The 25,408-nt window shown below is 44.4% G+C and overlaps 3 protein-coding genes across 3 annotated transcripts in view; 2 read left to right on the top strand and 1 right to left on the bottom strand.

The window, feature by feature from the left end:
• arhgap36 (Rho GTPase activating protein 36) overlaps nucleotides 1-4,920 on the top strand; it is a 24,009-nt gene extending 19,089 nt beyond the window's left edge. Inside the window, exon 12 of the mRNA XM_030337539.1 lies at nucleotides 1,109-4,920. Within this exon, the coding sequence (XP_030193399.1) occupies nucleotides 1,109-1,491 (383 nt within the window). The 3' untranslated portion in view covers nucleotides 1,492-4,920. The remainder of the gene's footprint in view (nucleotides 1-1,108) is intronic.
• Nucleotides 4,921-5,558: 638 nt separating this feature from the next.
• Nucleotides 5,559-17,873, bottom strand: usp12b (ubiquitin specific peptidase 12b). The gene is made up of 10 exons (XM_030337540.1): nucleotides 16,909-17,873; nucleotides 14,700-14,780; nucleotides 14,516-14,599; nucleotides 14,038-14,167; nucleotides 12,829-13,145; nucleotides 12,627-12,703; nucleotides 12,411-12,494; nucleotides 11,072-11,269; nucleotides 10,409-10,487; nucleotides 5,559-9,317 (listed from the first exon to the last, which is right to left on the bottom strand). Exons 1-10 carry the CDS (start codon nucleotides 16,954-16,956, stop codon nucleotides 9,216-9,218), a joined length of 1,200 nt encoding a protein of 399 aa, XP_030193400.1. The 5' UTR covers nucleotides 16,957-17,873; the 3' UTR covers nucleotides 5,559-9,215.
• Nucleotides 17,874-18,082: 209 nt separating this feature from the next.
• On the top strand, nucleotides 18,083-23,321 carry rasl11a (RAS-like, family 11, member A). Its single transcript, XM_030337542.1, has 8 exons — nucleotides 18,083-18,646; nucleotides 19,251-19,307; nucleotides 19,605-19,687; nucleotides 20,525-20,565; nucleotides 20,991-21,120; nucleotides 21,346-21,421; nucleotides 21,511-21,587; nucleotides 21,813-23,321. Exons 1-8 carry the CDS (start codon nucleotides 18,490-18,492, stop codon nucleotides 21,957-21,959), a joined length of 768 nt encoding a protein of 255 aa, XP_030193402.1. The 5' UTR covers nucleotides 18,083-18,489; the 3' UTR covers nucleotides 21,960-23,321.
• The last annotated feature ends 2,087 nt before the right edge of the window (nucleotides 23,322-25,408 follow it).

Raw genomic sequence — 25,408 nt, 5'->3', positions numbered from 1 at the left:
CCAGATTTACTGGCAGTTGTTGCATAACATCTAAAACCATGGATTAGATCGATCACACCGAAACAAACGCAACCAACTCCCGTAGGAGAAGCAAATCCGGAGTCTGTTCCTCCTTTGGCCTGTGTCCTGCTCTACGGGAACATGCGTCATAACTGCTCTCTCTCTCTCCCTCGACATTGGTCAGAGGTCGTATCGGGTGTCTGAATTCACTGTCTCTTTGGATAAATCATGATTGTAGGATAAAAATTGTGAAATAGCATAGAGGCCTTTGGTAGAGTGTGAAAGAGACAGGATAATTGGTAGCTTTCCACATTGGGATTCAAATCCCATCACAATTTGTGATTGGAGTATTCAGGATCTTCATTGGCTGGTGGTGACGACCACCCAGATGAAGTAATCACACGTTGAAAACCTTTAGTTAAAGGTTGGGTATGGAATTCTCTTTTTTGGCCATTTTTGCAAAATTACTTGAAAACCTTATCATAACCCACTTACAGCCTCTGAGTTAGAAGTACTGACATGAAAATTAAACTAGTCAATCATCTGTGGAACGGGCAGGGCTCGAAAAACTCCAGCCAATGATTTCCAGAACCACCGAGTGGCATTGGACAGTAAGTACGTCAATCAAACGGTCGTACTGCACTCCCCCTCCCCCTCCCCGCGCGTGACCCCTTCGTGCACATACTCAAAGCTTGTGACCCAGAGCAAGCTTCTGTTTGTTGTTATCCTGTGGTAGCTACTGGAGCTAGCTAACGAGCTAATCCACATTTGGACCTAGCACTAGAAAACAACCCTAAATTCCAACCTAGCTAGCCTGGCTCGCTCTCGCGCATCTATGTTCGCGCTCGTGCATGATTGCGCATCCCTGTACTTGGAATGGGTGGAGTCAGAGTCAGCGTTGAAGGAGAGGAGGTAGAACCATTTGAGTTGTGTATTTTCAAAATCTGCTGGCGTTTCGCAAATCCTACACCCAACCTTTAATTAATTGGGACATTTCAAAACTGCATACCTCTCTTAATGGGTCTAAATATAGTAACACACAAATCACAGTTTCTGAACTCTCTCTCTCTCTCTCTCTCTCTCTCTCTCTCTCTCTCTCTCCCTCCAGGAGGCTCGGAGGGGCCGTCCAGTAAATCCATCCGTCACATCAGGCAGTTCCACTCCCACCACAACCTCCTCAGCCTGGTCAGCTCCTCCACCTCCAGCTCCACCTCCACCTCCTCCCTGTGCGCCTCCTCCCCCCGACTCCAGGGCCAGGAGTCGTTGGACAGGGAGGCCCAGGAGAGGAGGTGCCCCATGGGCTTCAGCCTGGGTGGAGGAGGAGGTGGAGGGGTTGGAGGAGGAGGAGGAGGAGTAGGAGGAGGAGGAGGTGAGGCCGGGAGCGTGTGGGTGAGTCGGAACCCTCCCGCAGGGGAGGAGAAGACCTCCCCCGTCAGCAACTTCTGGGACTTCTTCACGGGGAAGGGATCGAGCTCTGAGACGGTGGTTTGAAGAGGAGGAGGAAGAAGAGGAAGAGGAGGATGGGATGGGGATGAAGAGAAAGGAGGGGGGAGGAGAGAACGAATCAGGGTCACACCATGTGATGAAGAATAGGAGGAAGGGCAAAGATGGAAAGGGGAGAAGGATGAAGATGAACACGATGTTGGAAATATGAAGATGAGGAGTGACTGTGAAGAAGATGAAGCAGAGGAGGAGTGAAACGATTTCTCGGAGTGACCAGCTGTCGTTTTTTTCCCCGTCGTTTTCAGCATGGCGAGGACGTGCGTGTTGGAAAGCAGGATATGATGTCATGAAATTTTATCCACTTCCTGGTCACAAGATTATTTTTTAGAGAATGAAGTGAATGAAACAGTTTGGCCATTGCAATTCTGAAAGTGAAAAAAACACACACACACACACACACACACACACACACACACACACACACACACACACACACACACACACACACACACACACACACACACACACACACACAGTATTTGGCTCACTGACACTGTGAACTAAGCAATAAGGAGGAGAACAGCTTGTTCGCAGTTGTCCCTAGTTCCATCTTCATCCATGTTTTTGTGGCTTTGGCTGCCTGGAAATGGAACAGCTCAAATGGAACAGCTATCGGCTATCGGCTATCAGCTATCGGTCCTCTGTCGCTATACAAGAGGTTTTTGTCATCCAAAAAGCTTTGAATAATATGTCTTTGTAAAGTTCACTCACGCACACTATGCACACAAAAAACCGATCAGTTGATCAGCATGCAGTATGTCTATTTTTCTTATGCATGGTTTGTCGAACAGTGGCGAACAGTACGACTGTTTTCTTTATATGTACAATCTGCAGATTACCCCATGTGACCGCTATAGTTTCAATAAGAACTGATGGATTATTGACGATTAAATAAAAGCATAGTAGGATATATGTATATGTTATGTTCATATATAATATATGTATATTTTTCTTATAGTATATGTTTTCTTTTTCCTATAATGATAAGAAATATCTTCGCAAATATTTCACAATGCAGTAATTAAAAGGTGGTATTAGATTATGAAACTGAAATCGAACAAGCTGTAATTATATATTGGACGTCTTTTATATTGCTGTATTACACAATGGGTCCGTATTATTAAAGGACAATTCCGGTATTTTGAACATTGAACCTACCACCGGAAACCGGACCGGAAACGGAAACTGAAAGGGGGGCTGCTTGGTTCTAGAGCTCGTATGTACGCCTCTTCCGATAGACCCCTCATGGGACTTCTGGGCGAGGAAAATTCGAATGGGAGTCAATGGAAAGAAATGTATTATTTTCTAATCCCAGTCAATAAATGCCTTGGATTACACACATGTTTTGTGTGGGTCCAAATAATAATTGTTCACTTAAAGACTTTGACCGTTTATTGCACAATTGTTCAGTTAAAGGCTGTAGAGAAAACACAATGAGAAAGACTACACGTCTCGTATGTGACGTCATGCTCCCTGCGACTTGCGTGGACAAGACCGACAATCTCCCTATCGTCATAACTGAAAATCTACACATGGCCCGATTTATAATGGTTATCACCTCTCTCGATGCCGTTATCCTCCCCTTGGAAAAAAGCGGTGAAGTGGAGCAGAGAGATCGTCATGTCTGTACAAGAGTTGTGGTGACGCATATGATTCGCGTCGAGAGCAGCGAGGGGCTGTAGTTCACAAAGCGGCCTCACACAAAGCCTAACATTATCTAACTTCCTCGCGATTTTTTTTTGTTTTCTTTGCATGAGGAATTATAATATAAATCCACAGACAACATATGTGTAATCCAGTTCATACAAAGACTGGGACCAGAAAATAATTACTTTCTCTCAATTGACTCCCATTCATATTTTACGATCTGAGAGGTCCCATGGGGGTCTACCGGAAGGGGCGGACTTACGAGCACTATAGGTCCATTTTATAGCCCCACTGTTGAGACGTAACCCAATGGACCTATTATAGAACCGAGAGGGCCGAGCGAAAATATTACAACCCATCCCCTTTCCGTTTCCGGTCCGGTTTCCGTTTCAATGGATTTACAAAATGCCAAATGGAACACGCAGAAACTTTATTTCGCTACGATACTTGATTAGGAACATCAACGAACACCCCTTACCACTCGGTGAGTTTTACATTACTGAAAACGAACGTTTAGGGTTTGAGTTGTTGGGGGGGGGGGGGGGGGGGGGGGGGGGGTTTGGTGTTATCCACTCGATTTCATCCTAGGCAAACCAACGGAAGAGGAGGATTAGCCACTCATAATAAAAAAAAGTTCTGACTTTTTTCTTAGAATTCTGACTTTTTTCTCAGAATTCTGATATTAAAGTCAGAATTTTTACTTTAAACTAGGCTAGTAGGCTAGGGCAACTGGCTACTCTGCGTGTGGTTTCCTCGTTCCTGTCTCTCCCAGTCCCACGGAGGTTGGTCCGGTACGCAGTTCTGATTTTTTTCGCATAATTCTGAGATTAAAGTTAGAATTCTGAGATTATAATCAGAACTCTGACTATTATCTCAGAATTCTGAGAATTAAGTCAGCACTTAATTTCTTTTTAATATGTGGCCGTAATCCTCTTCCGTACAAACCAGAAAGTGGGCTCAATGTTAAAAATACCGGAGTGTCCTTTAAAAACTCTTAACGTGTAGTATCCATCTGACCACAAGGTGGCCCTGTTGACCAAGTTCCCACCCCTGTGAATATCTTACACTATGTTCAGTGGCGATCTTTGTCCAAGAGGGCCTAAAGGGCCTACTATTTCTGATTGATTTTTTTATTCTTTAATTGAGTGGAAATACGTTTCCTAAGTATTTTTCAGAAGAGTTATTTGCCTCTCAAATATTGGGGCAGGTGTGTGGATGGATGAGTCAGTGATGAACATGCGTGGATGATTTGGTTTGAGTGAGCGATTGAGTGAATAAGTGATAGGGGAAGATTGTGACCTGATGGATTGGTGTTGCATGCCCCATTTAACAGTCCAATCACCTTTGATCCTTGTGGTTATTCAGATCCAGAGTGAAAGTGATATGCATTGAAATGTCTTGGATGGAACCGGATGGCATTAGAATATCATCAGGCCCACACACTGCCAACTTTATTCTCTATCAAACAGATCTAATCCTATCATCGTGTATAATATTTTAATGAGTCTTCCATTGATTACATTTGTAAATCTGCATGTGCATAAATTGTGCGACGTTTCTAGGTAATATATTTCCCTATGGATTCCGGGTATGAAGAAAATATATTTTAATTTGCTAACCTACCATTACGTTTTTGTGTGTTTATCTGGTAAATGTATGGTACCCCCAAGCATGCTAATGATAAGAAGTTACAACTGTGTTTGCGTCCCGTCAGTGATCCAGAAACAGAACACTAAATAAACAACGCCTCAAGGCGCATGGAAACAGTGATCCAGTTATGAGTTGATCTTGCAAAACTTTGTTTGGCCTTTGGTGGTGTTTACTCTGACTGAAGTTACGAAAACCATAATGTGAGCAAAAGAACAAAATGAGACCAAACCAGGGGATTTGGCTGTGCCCCGTCGTAATCACTAACATGTTGAAATGAACCCGGGGAACAAGACATACCATGGCTGCCCTGTTGTTATGTGAACTCAACTGACCTAAACTGTGTTCTGATTTCACATCATTACATTGTTGGAACTAATTGTGTCTATTATGAGGGGTCATGCAGGACTTCTAGACAATAATCTGTTCTCAATGATTAATATCATTGAGAACTTAAACGGCCTCTTCTTTACCATGAGGGGTGATACAAAAACACAAGGCATTTTAAAATCTAGTCACTTGTTACACGAGAAGTTGGAGTGGGTCGAACCAGATTAATGATAGCTAGATCAACCCGCCAGCCTACTATAAACTCGGGTATGGGGTGAGCTAACCATCTTGATATGTGTAGACACTCCCAATGTGATGTCACTATGGGTCGATTATTTTTTTATATCCACTTGGGATGCCACAAGTGGATATATTTCGAAACTTGTAATGACATCATGGCAAGTACTGAAGTATAAAAGAAAAAGCCCATGAATGAATTATTAAACATTTTATTTGCTTAGATCCCCCCCTTCCCCCCTCAACCGGACAACCTCGTAACCCTTGGCATTAGTGACCGGTCAAATATACAGTACAGCCTCAACGACATTTGGTTGGTTTGGTTTGTTATACTTGGAGCACCAGGCGGGCGGGGTCATTCTGCTTCCAGTTAGTGATTGGTCTTCGGGGACAGCCCGTTAAGGAATAAAATAAAGCATTTCAGAAATAATTTTCTGGGCTGTGGATTATTTCAAGCAAGCAAATATTCATATATCCAATAATAACATCTGTATTTATGTACACATCAACATCTCATACTAGAAACGGTAAAACGGTAATCATAAAAACACTCCCAGGTTATCGCGAGGCGTCTACTCAACAACGGTAGACTGGTAATTAGTAAAGTATAACACAAAGAACGTTAACACCAAGTCAAAAGTAATGCAACATAAAACAATAATTAGAATAACATTAATTGGATTTAAATACAAAAAAAATAACCTATATAGTGTTGACATTCGCTTAGCGACTGCTAATTAAATCGCCTTTAATTTCAGTTTACAGGTGAACGCTGATAAAGATGAGATAACTGATGGTTATTGTAGAGTAAGGGGCAGTGAAACTATGGACCCCTGTGTAATATTATTTGCATGTTGAATGTTGTCATTCAAATTGTACTTATTTTTCCTCATTCATGGAATAGCAACATAACAAAATGCATAAATGGATGCCATTATTTTTTTAGAGACATAACCTGCCTTCAAAATCCCTGTTGCGTGACTATATGCTGCATAAATACGTCCTTCCAAATCTCCTCACTTTTCTGAAATGTAAAACTTATTTCAACAAAGAACATTGTTCTGTTAAAAGCAACACTTTTATGAAATGTTAATTAGGTAGTTCAGGTTCAGACTTCAAAATAGGACCGGATATGGACGGAGATAGTACGATTTAAAGTCGTGTTCGGTTGGGACGCAGCCGTAAGTTACCGATTGGCTCAATGTCCTCGGCTGAGTCTCAATTAGAGAATAAGTGTAAAGTAAGCCTTCGTTGGTCGTCTGGTTGACCAGACGCCCCTACTTGATGCCGCAAGTCAAACTGTGGATCTGTTTTAACATTTGACTGTACATTTCAACGGCAGACCGACCTACATTCAAGAATATACTCCTTCCAGTGTGCAGATGGACTAGCAGCTGTAGAGCATTTTAAGAAACTGACGAGAATTAGTATATCGACTATTGTTTTTGTTAACAAATAGTTTACTTGGGAGTGAAAGGTTGCACTTGTTTGTCAACTTCCAGTGGAAGTCAAGTATAGTCAGCACAATATGGTTGATCTAGATTTTATATTTTTCAAATATACCCAGTTGAACAGGGAGGACATTAAGCTTACTGGCAGTGTAGCACGGAGTAAACAACATAAACAAAACAATCAATCATTTAAAAAACAATATTTGGTGTCTTTGTGCATTCAAACAAAGCAGAGGTGGTGATAGAACAGTATTTAGGTCTACTGTTGAACTAGCTATGGACCTCAGAGTGACTTGGCACTGGCCAACACTGGATAAACCCCCAGCCTCTAATCACAGAAGCACAACTGATCTTTAAAATCCATGCCACGCAAAATAATAAATCAGGAAAGAAGAAGCGTGCGGGCTAAAGCGACTGACTACGAGGACGGCAATATAACATAGACATCAAACATCTGAAACGGCTCCACCTCTGGTAAAACATTGTAATTGCATGGCTGAAAGTAGCATTACCAGGTGCAATGCCACACTTCACCTGTGGGTATCACTGCCCCAGCCGTTTGCCATCGCTTCGTATCCTTTAAAAGCTCTAACTTAGATTGAACCACAGACCCCTGGAAAATGAACCAATTAATGGGTGGAAGACTTTGTTACTAGTGAGAAAGCCAGTTGGCTTAGCTTCATAAATCTCTAGGATGATAAAGGTGGTGGTCTAATGACAAACATACTAAATGTTAAATGCCTTAAGCGTTTCTTTGAGTCTCCATTGGCAAAGGCTGCGATGCAAGAACAATACACTTCTATGACGGGGAGGGTTTCGGTACACAGCAGGTCAATTGTTTTGCTGAAGATCCTGGCCAGTGCAGTAATAAATAGAGGGAAGGTTTGGCTAGCTTCTGAAACAGGGGGGAGTTTGGATCAAACTATATGTGGAAGATGTAAGGATAAACCACAGACAAGAAGGGGAGGAATTACATTCTGACCAATTGGTACATGGTGTTTTGACGAATATATAAATGGCTCAGCGTTGCCATGGATTAAGGGAAGGTGTATTGGCCATTAGTTCCCGTGTTCGTCATTCAGAGATGGCTGTGATGTGAACGGGAAGGGGGAAGTATTCCAACTGCTAAATGGCCTGGAGATCAGAAACATGGGGCATTGTCGAGGGACATTTCTGAATAATTGACCACTCAAAGCTTGCCTTATTTTTAGCCACTCTGCCCTGCCAACAAGTATTACCAGTGAAACCAGTTATGGCCACCAACAACCGATAAGGAAAGGCACTGTCCGCAGCAGCTAAGCCAAGCCACCAACCACAGCTCTGTCGTGCCCACTGTTTACGTAACAGAACCAAAGGGTTGGTTTCCCATCATTTGTGATGAATACCCATAAAAGCCAATACATCAGAATACCCATAAAAGCCAATTTGTCAGCATTTGGTGGGATACAATGCGTGTCTCTGCTGCTTTGTTTGCTAGTGGTTTTTCAGAGCAGCATATGACCATGAGGGACTTTACCTAGAATAACTAAATAGGCTAAACTTATAATGGTTGACTAATGAAGTTCTGACTGGCTGTAGCTCGGGGCTATCACTAGCAGCTATAGTTAGTGGCTTTAGCTGAGGGCTGTAGTGAGCGTTCCTAGCTAGCGGCTATAGCTGTACACTTTAGCTAGCAGGTGATAGCGACTGGTGCTGTTTTACTAGATGAAAAGTTGTAAACAGTCCCAGCTCATCTCCTTCTCCGGTTTCAGTAAATTAACTATTTATTTCAGTCTGGGCTTGTGGTGAAGATATACATCCCATATAGAAGCAAGCAAGCAAGCAAACATACAAACACTTAAGCCCTTATGGTGACTACAGACAGCGCTAATGAGATGCTAACTATACGCACAGTGAAGAGGGTCAAAGAAACCGTTTGATCTTTTTCAGCGATGTTAAGCACCGCACGATGTGTGCGTGAAGACAGCCACTCGCATTGCCGTGTCCAAAACGTACTCGCTCACCTCACCGACCAACCGGCTTGTTTTCCTACTTGTTTAATATGCTTCGACCAATCCCCGGCCACCACGATTCTCCAACCACAACCAATCACATGCAAGCCTCTCAGGACTCGATGCCAAAATGCACTGCAAAGCCAATCCAACCATTTCAGTTGAACCTCGCAATGCATGATGGGATAGGCTTAAAAAAACTGAAAAACAAGAGGCTCGCAACAACCTCGTTTATCTTCCAAAAAGGGGGCGGTCCAGTGCAACGCTCCGGCTACAGGAAATAAGGCCTGAACACTAATATGGGCGTGTTGGAGTCGGGGCCTGTAGGGAGGGGGAGGGGGAGGGGAGGCATCGCCCACTTTCTGCTGATTGACAGTCCGTTTGGGGGCTCTTCCATTGGCGGAGTTGTTCAGTCTCTGGACTGGTAGAACAGGATGTAACCCGATTCAGAGTTCTTGGAAATGTCCGACGTCAGCCCGTAGAACTCCTCAATGGCCTGGGCGTCGATTTTCTACAGACGATGGGGAGAAGAGACATTGAGTAAGGTGTGAAGCCCGAAGGGCCACCGTGCGTGTGAGGGATCATACACAGCCACGGATTATGTAAGGCAAGCCGGTCATTATCCCGCAGAATAAACACTGAGCACTTCTGCTATATGTTTAGTGATAATGACCGGCTCGCTGTACATTATCCCGATTATAACCCGGCTATGTACTAAAGAGATCAAGCACTTTTATTACTTCAACTAAAGAAAGATTTGAGATTTATTATTTTTCCAGAGCACAATCTGCTCTGGAAAAATAACAGGCCGCTGCTTTAACTGACATATCTGACCAAGTTGTGGAATAAATGGGGATAAGGCAGTTTGAAACGCAGAGGGATGCTGAGTCCAGGATTTTTGCTGTTGGACTGAAAGCGGTGGCAGCGTCGATGGAGTCTGGAGGACTGTGATGCATTAGAATGCTGCTAGCTCACATCAGGCAGTTTCAGACCGTTTTCCTCTAAGCCAGGGCTCAAAACCCAGCGAAAGATAAATAGAGGAAAACTGAATGAAAGAGGCCAAGGCTACAACAGGCTTCCATCCGAGGCAAGAAGAGACCAAATACTTGAACAAAATATAGGAATTCTTCAAAACATTTCAAAGAAAAACCCAAACATCATATACCATAAGCTAGGCCCGGACAGCTGCAGACTCAGCGGAATATTCCAGAATCTCTGTTGACACGGAGCCAACTGTCAAGTGGACCAGATGTTAGAACGGGCCCTCAGGCCATGATAGTGGAAAAATACCGGGACCTCCGAGCCTTTAACCCCTCTCCACCCATAATGGACCAAAACAACGTTGAGGTTTCATGGAAGGCAAGTTTGCTTCTCCACTGAAGAAAAACTCTTGGGTTTTAAAGTACAGTATAGTTGTTGCTCTTTTAGGGGATGAACGGCAGTGGAGACTGGACCTCAAAGGGAAATACTGAGCAAATTTCCAATAACTGGCCAATTAAAAAACAACACCAGTGTAGTCTAGTAAACGAAGAGTCGTGATTTGTGGCGGTGGGACGGTGTACAATATAAAATGATGATTTTGACACAAAATAGACGACTCACCTCCACAATGTCGTCATCAAACAACAGCCAGAAGCCATGGCTTTTAACGATGGTGATGTAGTGACCTCTGTTGGGACCGCTGGTCAAACAACAAGATTCGTTATTCACTGTGAAACTGCTCAATACAGAGAGGGCAGGTTTGGCTGTAAGACAACTAACAAGGGAGATTCAATACAGTAATGGGAAGTAAAGTACATTTACAATATAACAGGTCTAATCTAATTTTACGGTGTTAGAAATAAGGTAAAAGTAGTTCATTAAATAGTTTCAGGAATGAAATATAGGGGTTGTTAGCATTTTCGGCTTGCAAGAGGTTGTTGTGCACTGGTTTTTAAGCTTAGCTTACGGAAATCAACAATATATTTAAGAAGGAGCCTGTAAACAAATCATTGATTCTCTACACGACATTAAGCCCATCCAATTAACCAGTGTAAGGGGTTCCTATTTCACCAGAGCATAGCGTAGCGTGTTGGTACAGTCCACTGGGTAAACTCATCTACCCATCGTCAAATGTGAGTGGACAACCCTCCCACTAGCGACGTCACAACCAGGTCGATTAAGCACCTCCCAGCAGGAGGCAAAACAGGAGCCCCTTCCCCTTCAAAAGACGCACCCAGGTGAGGTTTCTACAGTAGTCCCGGCAGTGTGTCTGTCGCCCCCTACCTGCCGCAGTGCACCACGACGGCCACCAGGTCGTACATGCGGTCGGGGTTGGTGGCGTCGCCCGAGGTGTTGAAGAGCCGCAGCTCCAGGGGGAAGACCACGCGGTAGGACAGCTTGGTGTAGCGGTGCAGCTGGTCCATGTACTTGAACCTCTTGAGGTGCAGCGCCAGGATCATGGGCAGCTTCTTCACCCTCATCCTGGAGAGGGGGGAGGGCAAGGGAGAGGGGGGGGAGGAATGGGAGAGAGGGGGGTTAGTGTTACATTTCTTATAATTCATCAGGTGTTCATTGTCAACTGATGATCTTACAATCTACAATCGGTTATCATGAATGCACGCATCCCCTATTGCCCATAAAAATCCCTCTTGGGCCTAAAAAAAATAAAAAAGTTTGGTTCCTGTTGGTTGTCAGTTGAGGTCATGGGATGCGGCAGCGAATGATAGGTAGGTTGTTTTCATTTAAAAACGAGAAAATTCGCTCATCCTTGTACAGAATGAAGAGGTGCTGTACAAAAACGTAATTATAGTTTGCATCAATTTATTTATTTTTTTTTAAAGCTCATAAAATAATTTGGGTCGCACATAAATTGACATGGTCGGTCGGAAACCGGAACCGAACAAAACATTTTTTTAGGCCCTGCCGCCTTATACCCACAGATGGTCAAATCCTTGTTTCGATTGACAGAAGGAAAACGTTGATGACAGAACGCTGTACCCAAAACTGGCCGACACCATCGGATCAACACCACTAGCCCCCAGTAATCCCCCTCCTCCACCCTCATCCTTTTTCCATCTACAAGTTTCCGTCCGGGAGCGGGCAGCTGGAGGGGTGGCCGGGGACGGCGCCTACGTTGGGGGCTCTTCCTGCTGGAAGAAGATGTTCCATGCCAGCAAACCACTCTGGCTGCTTACTGGAACCAATGTGGAGTACCAGGTACTAGGATGACACGCTTCAAAATGCAAGTGTGTGTGTGTGTGTGTGTGTGGTCTCGGTGGTACGAAACAGAAGCCAATCATAGCAAGACTTCGATACGGTGTTGGGTTACCGGGCCCCAGAGGGCCCCAAGATGTGTCCTACTTGGAGCTACCTATTTCTGTTTATTCATTAAGCAGATCCTTTCGGCCGGGAGGGGAGAGGAAGAGGAGACGAGATGGAGAGGAGAAGAAGAGTTGGAGAGGAGAAAGGAGGAGAGGATAAGAGAAGAGAGTAAAGGAGGCGAGAGGAGGAGAGAGCAGAGAGGACCGGAGAGTTCAATTCGAAAGGGCCCCATGTTACAACAACAGACCTTGGACCTAATGTAAGGCAGGAAGTGCCCCGGACGGTTGATGACATCACTCACCTCTTCTGTGCTTCCTGTTTGCTGCGGCACTGTTCACAGTAGTACTTGTACTCACTGCATAACGTTTCTGTGTTGCTGAAGCCCCTGTAGTCACACACACACACAGCGATTAAGGTTGGACACCATAATATTACCATAGTAATTTCTACCATAGTATTGGACCCATGCGATGGAAGATAGCGTGTAATCAAAGTGTGTGTGTGTGCGTGTGTTTACCTGAGACAGTGTGTGATAGAGGTGTTTTGCTCCACGTCGACGGACAGGTCAAGGAAGTCCTCGTCTTTACTGCTCACCTGCACAGGTGACGAGGGAGTACATCGACAAAGTTCAGTTTAGTTCCCAATGCAGCTCAACAGTCCAATCCCGTTTGCTTGTCTTCCCCCATCTGTTGCTAGGAGACCCCGCATCCTCCACTCACCGCTTCACAGTTGAGGCAGCGTGTCTCGTTGGTCAGCGTCCCCTGGAAGATCTCATGCACCCAGGTGCGCTGCGCCTCCTTCGTCCCCCCACTACTCCCTCCTCCACCTCCTCCCCCTCCACCTCCGCCTCCCCCCACGTCTCCCCCCGCATCCCCTCCAACTCCTCCCGCCCCTCCCGCTCCTCCGTTGTGGAGGAGCTTCCCGTTGTGGGCCTGCTGCTCAGGGGTCTTCTCCTCCTGCAGGAGGTCCGCGATGGTGTTGAGGAGGTAGTTGAGGAACTCATGGGCGTCCTGCTGCATGTAGTTATCAAAGAGCTCTGAGGGGGAGGAGGAGGAGGAGGAGGAGGGAGACGGGTGGGAGAGGGGGAGGAAGAGACGTAGAAAGAGGGGAGAGAGGGGGAAGAAGAGGAGGATAGAGACAGGTGGAGAGTATAAACGTGAGACGAATGAAGAAGAGAGGGGGAGCGAGAGGAGAAGGGGCAGAGACGGCAAAGGAGAGAGCAAGGGAGAGGTGCAGACCAAGATGAATGGATGGAGAGCCGGTGAGTGGAAAGAATGGCAGAGAAAATAGACGGAACGAGGAGGCGGAGAGAGGGATAAATGAGGAAGAGAAGACAGGGAAAATAGACGGAACGAGGAGGCGGAGAGAGGGATAAATGAGGAAGAGAAGACAGGGAAAATAAACAGCGTTGATGTTTGTTAGAGGAACCGGAGAGGAAAAGAGAGCGATCGATGGAGAACGACAGGAGTGGAGGAGCGAGAGAGGGGCCGAGAGGGAGGGAGATAGGAACATATTCAGGTCTTGTGTAGCAGTGTTTCCACATTAGTCGACTGACTCTACAGATATGCTTCTGTCAGCCCTAGACCAGCAAGACTATTTGTTTTACACCTAGATAAAGAAATACAGTTGATCCAACCCTCCCTCTTTCATCATGTGTCTCTACTGTTGTTTTACCTCTCTACATCTGGCTCCCGCCTCCATAGCCTTACCATGTCTCCTTCTCTACTCTATCTCCCTCCGTCAGTCTAATATAATTAAGTTACCTGCCCATGTGTGTGTGTCCCTCTCTCTTCATCAACCTCTCCCTCTCATTTCAATAGAATTCAACTAAGCGTTATTGAACTACATTAAAATGAATAAATGTATCTCCAAAGCATGCAGGCAGACAGGAAGCTCATCATCTAACTCAATTCTCTCTCCCTTCTCACCATTCTCCTTCCTCAGACGGGAGATGAACTTCTTGGGGGGGATGACCCCCACCTTCTTCTTTTGCGTGGCGATGCTGTTGAAGAGGTCGGCCAGGCAGGTGAGCAGAGACTCCTTACGCCTTGGCTGCACCTGCAAACACAGACACACACACCTTAGCAAATCCCCACGATGTACCCAGGGAAATATGTATATTTCTCTGACTGAAGCTGCCGCAAAACTCTTACAATAACTTCACAATTTCTAACCATAATACCTGAACTTGATCAAAACCAAGCCATATATAGCCATAACTTACTCTTAACCTAACCATCTCTAAACTCAAACCTAAAAGTAATCATTAGCATGATGCCTAAACCCCTATCCTTCAAAACTGTACTTTTAGCAAAGGGACTTCAGATAGGTTTCAGTGGTCTGAATCCGGACATTCAAACCTGAAAAACCTGTACCAGTTCAGACCAGGTTTGATCCGTAACTCACCTTATATGCCAGAACTTTCTCTCTGAACGGCCGGCAGAAATACAACGCCTGCAGGACTGAGTTACAGTAGCAGGTGTTTCCAAACTGCAGGGACACAAACAGATTCATGGACAAGTTAGAGAGAGAGAGAGGGGGAGAGACAGAGACAAGGACAGGGAGAGATAGTGAACTTATGTTTCCTCACATTGACCAATCCGAAGTAGTGTTCATTTACGGGAAACTGTTCCGGTCCAATCTCCTTCTCCAAAGCGGAGGCATTGGCGCCCTGAGAGAGGTAGAGACAGAGACAGAGACAGAGACGGAGACCGAGAGAATAAATATAGTATATCCAACATAACAATGGCATGCATTAAGTCTATTAGCGATTTCCTGCAGGTCTGCATTCTTGGTTGGATTTTTTAACTTTCCTTTTATCCTTTAAGAATGCAAATTTAGCTGCTTGGATGATCAGGTTCAGATGTTAGGTAATACGTTTTTGCTAAGAAACACTCCTAGCTGAGTGTTGATGTGTCCCTGAGGAAGACACTTAAGTTCTAATAATAATAATACATTTCATTTGTAGAGCTTTACATTTGAAAATCTTAAAGTGCTACAGAGTTTAAGAGAGAAAGGAGGGTTGTTAAAACATATAATACATATACAGTTAAAGAGAAATTAGCAAAAGGATTTTTTAAAAAGATAAGTTCTGCTCATGATGAGCTGGCTGTCCCCTTGCATGGTTGACTCCAACATCGGTGTGTTAACGTGTGTATTGAACACGCCCATTGGGCTTTGTTCCCTCCTTGCACCATTAATGTTAATGTGTGCTAAATAAATAAACTAAAATAAATAAACTAAACTATTAACAGTTGTAAGTTGCTTTTGATAAAAGGTACTGAAACCACAGCCTCCAGTATTGCAGAAACATACCACTCATTAAGTCAATAGGCTGACAGCAGTGGACACTGTATACATAACACAGTAGGCCAATATATAATACACTCATGTATTACTATATGTAATAATTTATCAAACACAGTACAACTAGATAGGGTTCAACTAAATGCTGCTAGTTTCTATATCAGATTCAAGGTGGTTAAACTGGGGGGAAAGTTTGGTTAGAGTACTGTAGCTAGAGGGGAAGTAGTGCATCATGGGAATACGAGTCTGGACAATCCCAACCATGCTCACTTTGCTCACTGTTGCACATTAAGGTAATATGATATTACACTATTATGCACACCACATCCGTCGTAAGCACAGACCGGCAAACAGGATGCCGTAAGGACAAAGCCACTGCTGTATACTGTAGATATGAATGCAGGACCACAATCATAGAACAATGACACACAATGGTTCAAGAGATGTACCCAAAAATGACCCACGGCACCAATGTCACAGCAGAGAACACCTCTTATTTTGCATTTCTGCAGAATAATTCAACAGAACCCCTGACGAGGTGACACATGATCCTGACCACTGGTTTACATTACAAAGAGGCAGGTCGAATAATTCAGACATGGACATTAATCGCCGGTGTAAATTAAAAAGGTTGAAAATGTGTATGAAGTTATTATGATATAATAATTGCACATGTTCCTGAACAGTCATCCCAATAATGTAGCATCTCGTTTCAGGCAAATAGAGTTCCAGTGAACTCCGTGCCAGGTCAATGAGTAGCAGGTAGGGGGTTAGGGCATCTTGCTAGAAGATGCCTACAGGTAGACTGCGGACATTGGGAATCGAACCCAGTACTATTCGGCTGGTAGCAGACCACCTGAACCAATAGACTATCCTGAATGCAACTTAAGTAACTAAAAACTACTAAAAAAAACCGACCCCAATGATGTTCCTCTCTTATGGGCTGTTTTCTGAATGCTGAGTTTTCTATAGACTCTGTTAAAGTCTGACAGTGACGTCAGGCTAATTCTGAGCTAAGCTAGTTAGCCGTGCTTCAGCCTTTTATCAGCCCTGAGGTCTCATTGACAACAAGGTACGCAGGGTGTAGACACAACACAACAAGAACAGTAAGCCTCAATACAACTTGGCCTCCAAAACAGACATACCCCAGTGTTGTGTTTGGACTAGCTCACGGCTAAAGGGCTAGCTGTGTACCATCATCATGATGATGATTCCCACTGAGGTTAGCAAGTTATCTAAACCACTACATTGATATCGCCAACAGACCAGCTACTAACACGCTGAAGCTATGTTAGCACGTCTGCTTACAGACCAGCTTAATTTACAGGTAAAGCAAGATACGACCTAACAGAGCAGCTAGCTTAACTGAACTCCGTAGTGTTAGCTGGTCCGACTTAGCTTAGCTTTAGCTTGTTAACACGTCAGGGTCCACCGGACACACAAAACAAACACAACACCAACACAAACACCGGAATAACGGGTTTATACCGTACCATCGTACAAATCGAGGCGATCTTTCGGACTGTCATCAGTATTTCCATCCGTAATCCTCCATACTGGACCTGGACCACCGGTGTTTAGAAACGATCGCAGCCGAATAGGGCTGCAGAGTTCCGGGGAAACCTTTCCGCCCGTCCGGCCTGTCTGGTGGTCGTGGTGGTGGTGGAGGAGGGAGTGTCGCTGACGCACCGTGCAGGGTTGCTTGTTTCAAGGCATAATACCACGGCGTGGGGCGGTGCCGTGTGTGACTGGCTGTAGAGGTTATAGAATCCGCATTGAGCTTCACAACTGGAGGTACAATGACAGAAAACGACTGTCCCCGAAGTGCACCGGAACGACGGAGTAAAAACAAACTGATATGTCAGCCGACCTCAGCTGTCAATGATGGTGGCATTTTGGTTTTTCTTTTTTACCCTTCTTTTACCCTTGGTATAAATATTGAATATTATATACGTATATATATTAAGATATAATTTAGTTTTTTGTAGCTGTATTCTAATTTCATGTAAGAAACAACAACTATATTTGAATATACATGTATATTATATTTATGCAATATATTTTTAACCCTCACCCTAACATTAAGTTCTTCAACACATCTAGAATAAAACGATACAAACGAGGTTTATCTGATCCCTTAGATACTTTATGGGAACAGTGACCACCCACGCGCCGTCGGTGCGCCTGCACGCGCACTGTGCCAAAATGCGCGTCATCCATTTATTCTTTTTGAGCAAGCAATTTTTTTTTCGATATAAACTGTCGTTTAACGACCGTGGCCAATAATAACTTCTTAATAATGACTTAGTACTCATACGTTTGCATAAGTACTAGTAAGACCTTGTGGACCTATGAAAGGCTAATAGGTGTAATTACTACTAATAGTTGTAATTACTACTTATATTTTTTGTTACTACTAATAGTTTTTGCCATGCAAGCCAAATCTTGAGGTATTTATTTGATGCCGCAGCCAAATTCAGACGCGTCTGGGAATATTGATCAAATGGTTAGCTCTCTCTCTCTCTCTCTCTCTCTCTCTCTCTCTCTCTCTCTCTCTCTCTCTCTCTCTCTCTCTCTCTCTCTCTCTCTCTCTCTCTCTCTCTCTCTCTCTCTCTCTCTCTCTCTCTCTCTCTCTCTCTCTCTCTCTCTCTCTCTCTCTCTCTCTCTCTCTCTCTCTCTCTCTCTCTCTCTCTCTCTCTCTCTCATATATGCGTTTGTTTGTGGGCGCACTAATCCCGGATGACTAAAACTCATATTCAGTTTGGTATTTAAAAAAAAAAGCAACGCCTAAATTCGATGCATAATCTGCTATCGCTGCCCTTCTTTGGATGCCCCACAAGCGGGAAGCGGGAATTCCAGTCCATTTTCTGAATCAACGAGGAGTGTTGACTTGACCGCACGGACTGAGGACTTTACTTCGCCTGTCCACACTACCACGGACTCTAGGAAAGGGCCACCCTCACCCACCACTGAAGATAGCAGTAAGGAAAGATAGAGAGATAGGTTTGGTGGAGGGAGGCACACAGACCGCCTTGCCAGACAGGCTGATAACGGACCGGAGCGAGGGGAGCTAAATGCGGATCACAGCCGACCCAACGAGGACGATGAGCGGTGGCGGCTCTGGCAACTTTCTGCTGGTTCCCATACCGGAGTACCCTGTGCTGGACTGCGTGGTTCCCAACAAAAACGTAAAAATCGTGGTGTTGGGTGCAAGCAACGTCGGGAAAACTGGTAAGACAATGGGGTTTTACAACTTGCTCGACAAATTAAACTGAGTGGAGCAGCTCAGCAAAAAAAAAAAAAGTAGAGATTTCCAATTCATCCTACATTTTAAGTCATTGTCTTGGAAAAAAAAAGGGGGGCAGCTGACTTCAACATGTCCTCATTCTTAAGACCATTTCACGCATGTCTATGTCTTCCTAAAACTGGTTTTGTTCAGTGAGGCCAGTGTATTTTGTTCTCCTGAGATCACAAGAAATGTAATTGTCCATAACTAACCAGTTCAAAAGGAATGTCGGAAGTCACATTCAGAGCCAACAGGGGGCGACAGATCGGCAAACACGCCACATGATATTCATACAATCGTCGATTATTAGAAGTCATTATTTTGTATTGGTAACTGTAAAAAGTCTAAAACAATACGTGAAAGGCAACACAAACCTATATGTAATTTCTTCATCCTAACAGGAATTCAATTGTATATCCATGGTTCATATCCTAGATAGATTTGTAGATTTGTTGAGGGTTATTATGACAGCCCTTTTCAACACAAATCATGCTCTGTCCAAACACGGCGCTCTTATTGTGCTACTCATCCTGTTTCCTGCCATTTCAGCACTCATTGTCCGCTTCCTCACCAAGAGGTTCATAGGAGACTATGAAGCCAACACCGGTAAGATTTTCATCCAAAAATGAAGCCATCGATTGATTAAGCCATCCATTCATTCATAGATTAATTAATTCCTCAATGCATTCATTCATCCATATGAAATTGATCCATTAGGGGTATTTTCTGAAGAGTGAGAGAGGACTAGGGTTTGTGGGGAATAAAGGAGGAGCAGACCTATATCCACCTCTATCTCTCTCTTGTCTCTCCATCCGTCCGTACTCACTCTCCCCACCTCTCCACTTGTCCTCCTCCTGTCTCCATCATTCCACCTGTCTGTCTCTCCGCCTGTGTGTCTCTCAGGTGCTCTGTATTCCAGGAAGTTGAATCTGGAGGGCGAGGAGGTCTCATTGCAGGTCCAGGACACACCCTGCGTAGCTCTCCAGGTAACACACACACACACATACGCAAGCACGCACGTACTCACACACTCAAACTCACACAAACTTCTCATAATATTTTATTATTTTTATTATTTATCTTTTATTGTTCCATGTATATATTGTATTGGGGCTTCATTTTGAATATAGTTGGACCAGAAGAATGCATAATGGCTGCTGGTCCAATGGCATTCCAGTGTAAATACCACCCCCCCCACCACCCCCGTTCTCTGTTTGCCCTACACAACCTTTGACCTTCTAATTTCGATGAACAGTGAACACAGATTATCCACACAGAAAAACGCACACTGAATAGCAGCCATTTTTATTACCAACGCCAGGAATGGAAAAACATGAAACTGATAGTTATGTATCAGTTCATAAGTGATGTTCATCCGGATTACATCCAGATCCGGCTTTACTTTGAACTGTGAACATGAAGGGGAACCCTGGGGTCTGCCGCTGTTTGCTGTTTGCTCAGAGGGATGAGCAGTCCCTAAAAAGTTAAAGAATAACTACGCTAACAGAAGTGGACCCCGCCAGAAATGCACACTAAACACAAGGCTTACATGGAAGACACTAAACAGCCCACACTTAAACTCGTCCAAATCTAAAGTTTCTATAACGCTAACATCCTGCTTCTTCGGAAATGGGTAACATTAAGGAAGCAAGGAGTGGTCTGCCTCTATCTGTAACCTCAGTGGATAGAACAGCACTATGCAAAGTACAAATACAAGGTAGAACATCTGTACACATCCCTTACTTGTCAAACTCATCTCAAATCCATGTTTTACCTCTCTCTCTCTCTCCCTCTCCCTCTCCCTCTCTCCCACTCCCTCTCAGGATGATGTGGACGGGTTGTACTGCCAGGAACAGATAAATAGGTGAGCTCTATCTTTCATGTTTCTATCGGTCTGTCTTCCTTCATCTATCTTTTCTTTGTCTTGCTCTTTCTTCCTTTCTTCATTCTTTCGTTCTTCCTTTTCCTCATTCTTTCGTTGTTGCTTCCTTCTTTCTTACATTCTTTCCTTGGAATGAGCTAAATGTGTCCCGCGCTTTCGCCGGGTCTGAATCTGACCTTCTGCTCTGTCCCCGGTAAACCTCTCTCTCTCTTAATCAGTCTCTATCATCTCTGGACCGCTCTCTCTCGCTTCATCATCTATCTCTACAATCTCTCCTATCTGCTGCATCTCTCTCTCTCTCTCTCCCTCTCCCTCTCCCTCTCCCTCCCCCCTCCCCCCCTCCCTCCCTCTCCGGAGCCTACTGTCATACAGAGTCTATATAGCGGTGTCCTTCCCTGTGACTCCAGGTCCATCTACTGGGCAGACGGCTACGTCCTGGTGTTCTCCATCACAGACTACAACAGCTACCGCACCATCCAGCCTCTGTACCAGCATGTCCGCCGCATCCACCCCTCGGGGAACATACCTGTCATACTGGTGAGGGGGTGTGTGTGTGTGTGTGTGTGTGTCACATATATAATCAGAAGACACTGAAATGTGCTTGTGTCTGTCTTAATCCAAACTACATTTTAAATGAAATCCTTCATGGATTAGCTCATTTGTTCATACATGTACATTATGTTAGTCGCATCACCAGTAATAATCTATCTATAATCCCTACTCCGTCACATGATGCGGTATAATCTGATGTGTAATCCGCAGGTGGGCAACAAGAGCGACCTGCTGAGGGCCCGGCAGGTGCCTGCGGAGGAGGGGGAGGGGCTAGCCGCCAGCCTAGGTAGACGCACCGTATCTCCTTATGGGTAGCTGGAGCTTCTGTCTGCTAGCGACCGTTGTCAACAAACAGAGGTTTTCCTTCCCTCTCAGGGGGGGTGTACTTTGAGGCGTCGGCGAGAGAGAACCACGACGGCGTCCACGCGGCCTTCCTCCAGCTCTGTCAGGAGGTACACTGCCCCCCCCCCCCCCCCCTCACAAATCTCATATCGAAGGGTCTTTATACCCGTAGTAAAAAGTATTAAAAACGAATGATGTATGATTTAGAAACTGAGCAATTTAATTCAGTTTCTTCTTCTTCTTCGTCCGAAAATTCTGCAGTTTTACCTGTAACCCTTTTTCGGTTTTACAATCTTCTGAATCCCACGTGCAACGTTTCTCCCCTCCCCCTCTAGGTGAGCCGGGCGCTGGGCGGGGGGAACGGGGAGAAGCGGAGGGCCGGGCTCCACCTGGCCAGGCCCAAGTCCCCCAACATGCAGGAGCTCAAGAGGAGGTTCCGCCAGGTCCTCTCCTCCAAGGTCAAGTCGGCCTCGGGTCCCTGATCCCCGCGACCGGGAGTCCGGCACAATCCGGAGAGTAAAACACGTAACGGATTCAAATGATTACCTCTCCGATGACGGAAATCGCGCGATTATGGACCAGGTTTATTTTTCTTTGACTTTTCGGGAAATGACCGGTTCTGATCTGATACTAAGAATTCGGAAGAACGTTTTAACCACCGTGTTTGAACCACCAGATTGAAACTCTGACTTTGGCTAAAGAGGTGGCAAGGGAAAGATGTCACTTTGACAGGAAGTTACAATTAAAGTTGCTTCGTTGGATGAATGGACAGATGGATTGCTCAAAGGATAATGAACGTATGGATGGTGAGTTAAACAGGTGGTTGGATGTTTGGAGGGATGGCTAGATGGTGAAAGGATGGATGGATGGATGGATGATGACTGATTTGGATGGGCCGAGTAGCTGATGGACAGCGGAAGTGATTCAAAACCCAGGAAGTTCTTTACCAAAAGGAACCATGACCTCACTACCTGATGCCATTCCGATGTCGCCTGCGGATCCAAATGACATCATCATGGTGTGACATCATCATGGTGTGACATCATCATTGTGTGACGCCACTATCGTTTTTGTGTGACGTTATCATAATGTAAGATTGGCAAAACGCAGAGGATTGTTGCCAAATAACAGATTATTTTCTAACGGATGGTTTGTCTCTGAGCTTCGCCCTTTGCCCCAGTCTCCCCAGTCTCAGTCTCTTGCTAGCGAGCTGTGACACTTGAATGGTTGGGAGGGTTAGACTGACAGGACGGTGATCCAACCAGAGTGGAGCAGACAGTACGACCGTAACCAATCATGGACAGCCAGGACGTATCTGTTTTTTACCTCTCAGTAATGGATTGAGCCATAAGGTATTGTATTGTCCCAACTGTTTTGACAATGTATTGATGCTGTACTGACTCAGTATTGATATGTATTGATACAGTATCGATAATACTCGATACAGTATACTCAGTATCAATGTGTTCAGAATTTATGAATAATAAATTCTGTGTAAAAAATGTATAATTTGACATGGTGTGTGAAAGAATCTAGTAGGGGTTAGAGGACAAAACTAAACAGATTTTATGCCTTTCATTTCAAATCTCAAATCTCTCTTCAATCCTGGAATAGATTTAATCTATAACACAATACAGGACATCTGGATACATTATGAACCGAAGTCATGAACAATAAGGTACAGTTGACTGAATGTTATAGAATTTATGGAAACTGTGCGACGCCGGATTCCACATCTGTTAGCTATAAATATACATCACTATCTACCGTATATATTTAAAAAGAAAATATACAGTGTCTACGCGCTATAATATATAGCAAATGCATTAAAACTGTTGAAAAGGTTTGTGTGTGTGTGTGTGTATGCAGTGTGCTCGCATATGCGTATGAGTATTTCAGTGTGTGCGGGAAAGGGTGTGTATCTAAGTGTTTGTGTGTGTTTGAGAGAGAAAGTAATGCAGTTTGTGTATGTGTGCAACGCGTATGTCTGTGAATGTGTGTGAGTTGTGTGTGTGTGTGTGTTTGCGGGGAATAGTTTAATCTCTGGCTAACGGTGTGTGTGTTAAGAAACCGCAGCACTACGGGCCAATAGGTCATGAGAAACATCTGGAGTAAGTTGATACACACACACACACACGGACACACACACACGGACACACACACACACACACACACACACACACACACACACACACACACACACACACACACACACACACACACACACACACACACACACACACACACACACACACACACACACACACACACACACACACAAATATGAATACACTAGACACACTCACGCACACACAGACCTCTTCTATAATTGTATTAATTATCTGTTTATTGTTCTATGTATTTCTTGTGCAAATACACTTAAACTGCAAAGATATACACATGGTCTCACACACACACTGATCAACACAACCCCCCATCACCACGAACTCACGGTTAATCACCCAGGGTGTCACTCAAACAGACACATTTTCTAACACAGTCACGCTCGCTCAAACACACAAAAACCTTCTGGAAAATGGTGAGCGGACCCCAGCATGTTGACCTCGTGACCTCATGACCTGAGGACCAGGGTTTTTCTGGAAGCCTCATTTGTCTCGGTCCAGGGGTCTGTCTCCTACTCCCCGCTGCACCGCAGACTGTGGGAGTGTGCATGTGTAACAGTGCACGTGAGAGTGTACATCTGACAGCGTGCATATGAGAGTGTATACGTCAAGACCGATACAGTCCTGATTGGTTGTAGTTTGCAGTCACAATCGTGCATGTGAAACTACAGCCAATAAGCTGTCCCCGCTTCACATGCACTCTCTCACGTGCACTCTCTCTCACCTGTACTCTGATAGCGAGAGAACTCTAGCAGTGCTACTGTTCCGGACTTAACAATAATAGGGTCGTTGTTCAATTCTAGTTTCTAGTTACATATTTATACATAGATACATATATGTCTAAAAAGACATATAAAAACTCCATTCCTCTACACAATAAAAGTACCCCCTCATACTTCTCTAACTTTCACTCTTTTGGCCTTGCACACACACACACACACACACACACACACACACACACACACACACACACACACACACACACACACACACACACACACACACACACACACACACACACACACACACACACACACACTATAAAAGGACAACATATGGAAGGCATATGTGTGTCTTTCCAGCCCATGAACATCTTTCTAACAGTCCCTGTGTGTGCATATTCTGCATTCTATTCCGAGCCCCCTCTTTTGGTTATCATTAAATTTTTCTCAGTCGCTTTGGTACATTTCTCAGATCAGTATTGAAATTTGCAAAAACAGTAAGTGCATTTCTCAAAACAATTCGTACAAATAGCAAAACACCATGGATTTCATGCAAAAGCCAGTCTCTCAAAATCCTTAGTTTGTTTCTCAAAAGTAAATATCTGTGTCAATGAACAACACAGTGCCACCACAATGACAAGTCCTTGTGTCATTGTGTACGGATAAGATAGTCAAATTTCTTAGTCATGTTGTCAATATAACAGTGTACTCTGGAGGGATGTTCTGATGTAAACTGGCTAAAGTTTTGAAGACAATTATTGTAAATTGTAATTTACACCCTAGTGTATGTGGGAGATTGATTGCAAAAGACTGCACAAGATTCCCATTTACGCCTTGACTGTTTGTACTGTAATTTGTTGACAGACCATGTCATTGCTAGAAATGTGAACATAGGAAAATCTCCTTAGGGTAAACTGTGCATTGCTGTAGGAATTACAGTGCAGTCTTCCTACACCTCCTGACGTTCCTGTCTGTTGGGCCACAAATTCTAAGGCAGCCTCACTCCTCTGCCTCTTCTTCTTCTATCTGGCTGTTAACCCTGTCCAATTCCTTGTCCTTCCATTGTCAGACAATGTAACATTGTGT

This window comes from Gadus morhua, chromosome 17 (genome assembly GCF_902167405.1).
Source record: "Gadus morhua chromosome 17, gadMor3.0, whole genome shotgun sequence".
Classification (NCBI taxonomy): Eukaryota; Metazoa; Chordata; class Actinopteri; order Gadiformes; family Gadidae; genus Gadus; species Gadus morhua.
Note: the sequence above shows the minus strand (reverse complement) of the source record. Positions and strands in the feature narration are given on the sequence as shown.

Bases quoted from the DNA above. Each gene is read 5' to 3' on its own strand.
- usp12b (XM_030337540.1), bottom strand. From the start codon at position 16,956: ATGGAAATACTGATGACAGTCCGAAAGATCGCCTCGATTTGTACGATG. The intron at 12,704-12,828 runs GTGAGTGGAGGA...TCACCTGTGCAG, and splicing joins GCTGCCTCAACTGTGAAGCG to GTGAGCAGTAAAGACGAGGA. The intron at 11,270-12,410 runs GTGAGTGATGTC...CCCCCTCTCCAG, and splicing joins AAACAGGAAGCACAGAAGAG to GATGAGGGTGAAGAAGCTGC.
- rasl11a (XM_030337542.1), top strand. From the start codon at position 18,490: ATGCGGATCACAGCCGACCCAACGAGGACGATGAGCGGTGGCGGCTCT. The intron at 19,308-19,604 runs GTAAGATTTTCA...TGTGTCTCTCAG, and splicing joins AGACTATGAAGCCAACACCG to GTGCTCTGTATTCCAGGAAG. The intron at 20,566-20,990 runs GTGAGCTCTATC...CTGTGACTCCAG, and splicing joins TGCCAGGAACAGATAAATAG to GTCCATCTACTGGGCAGACG.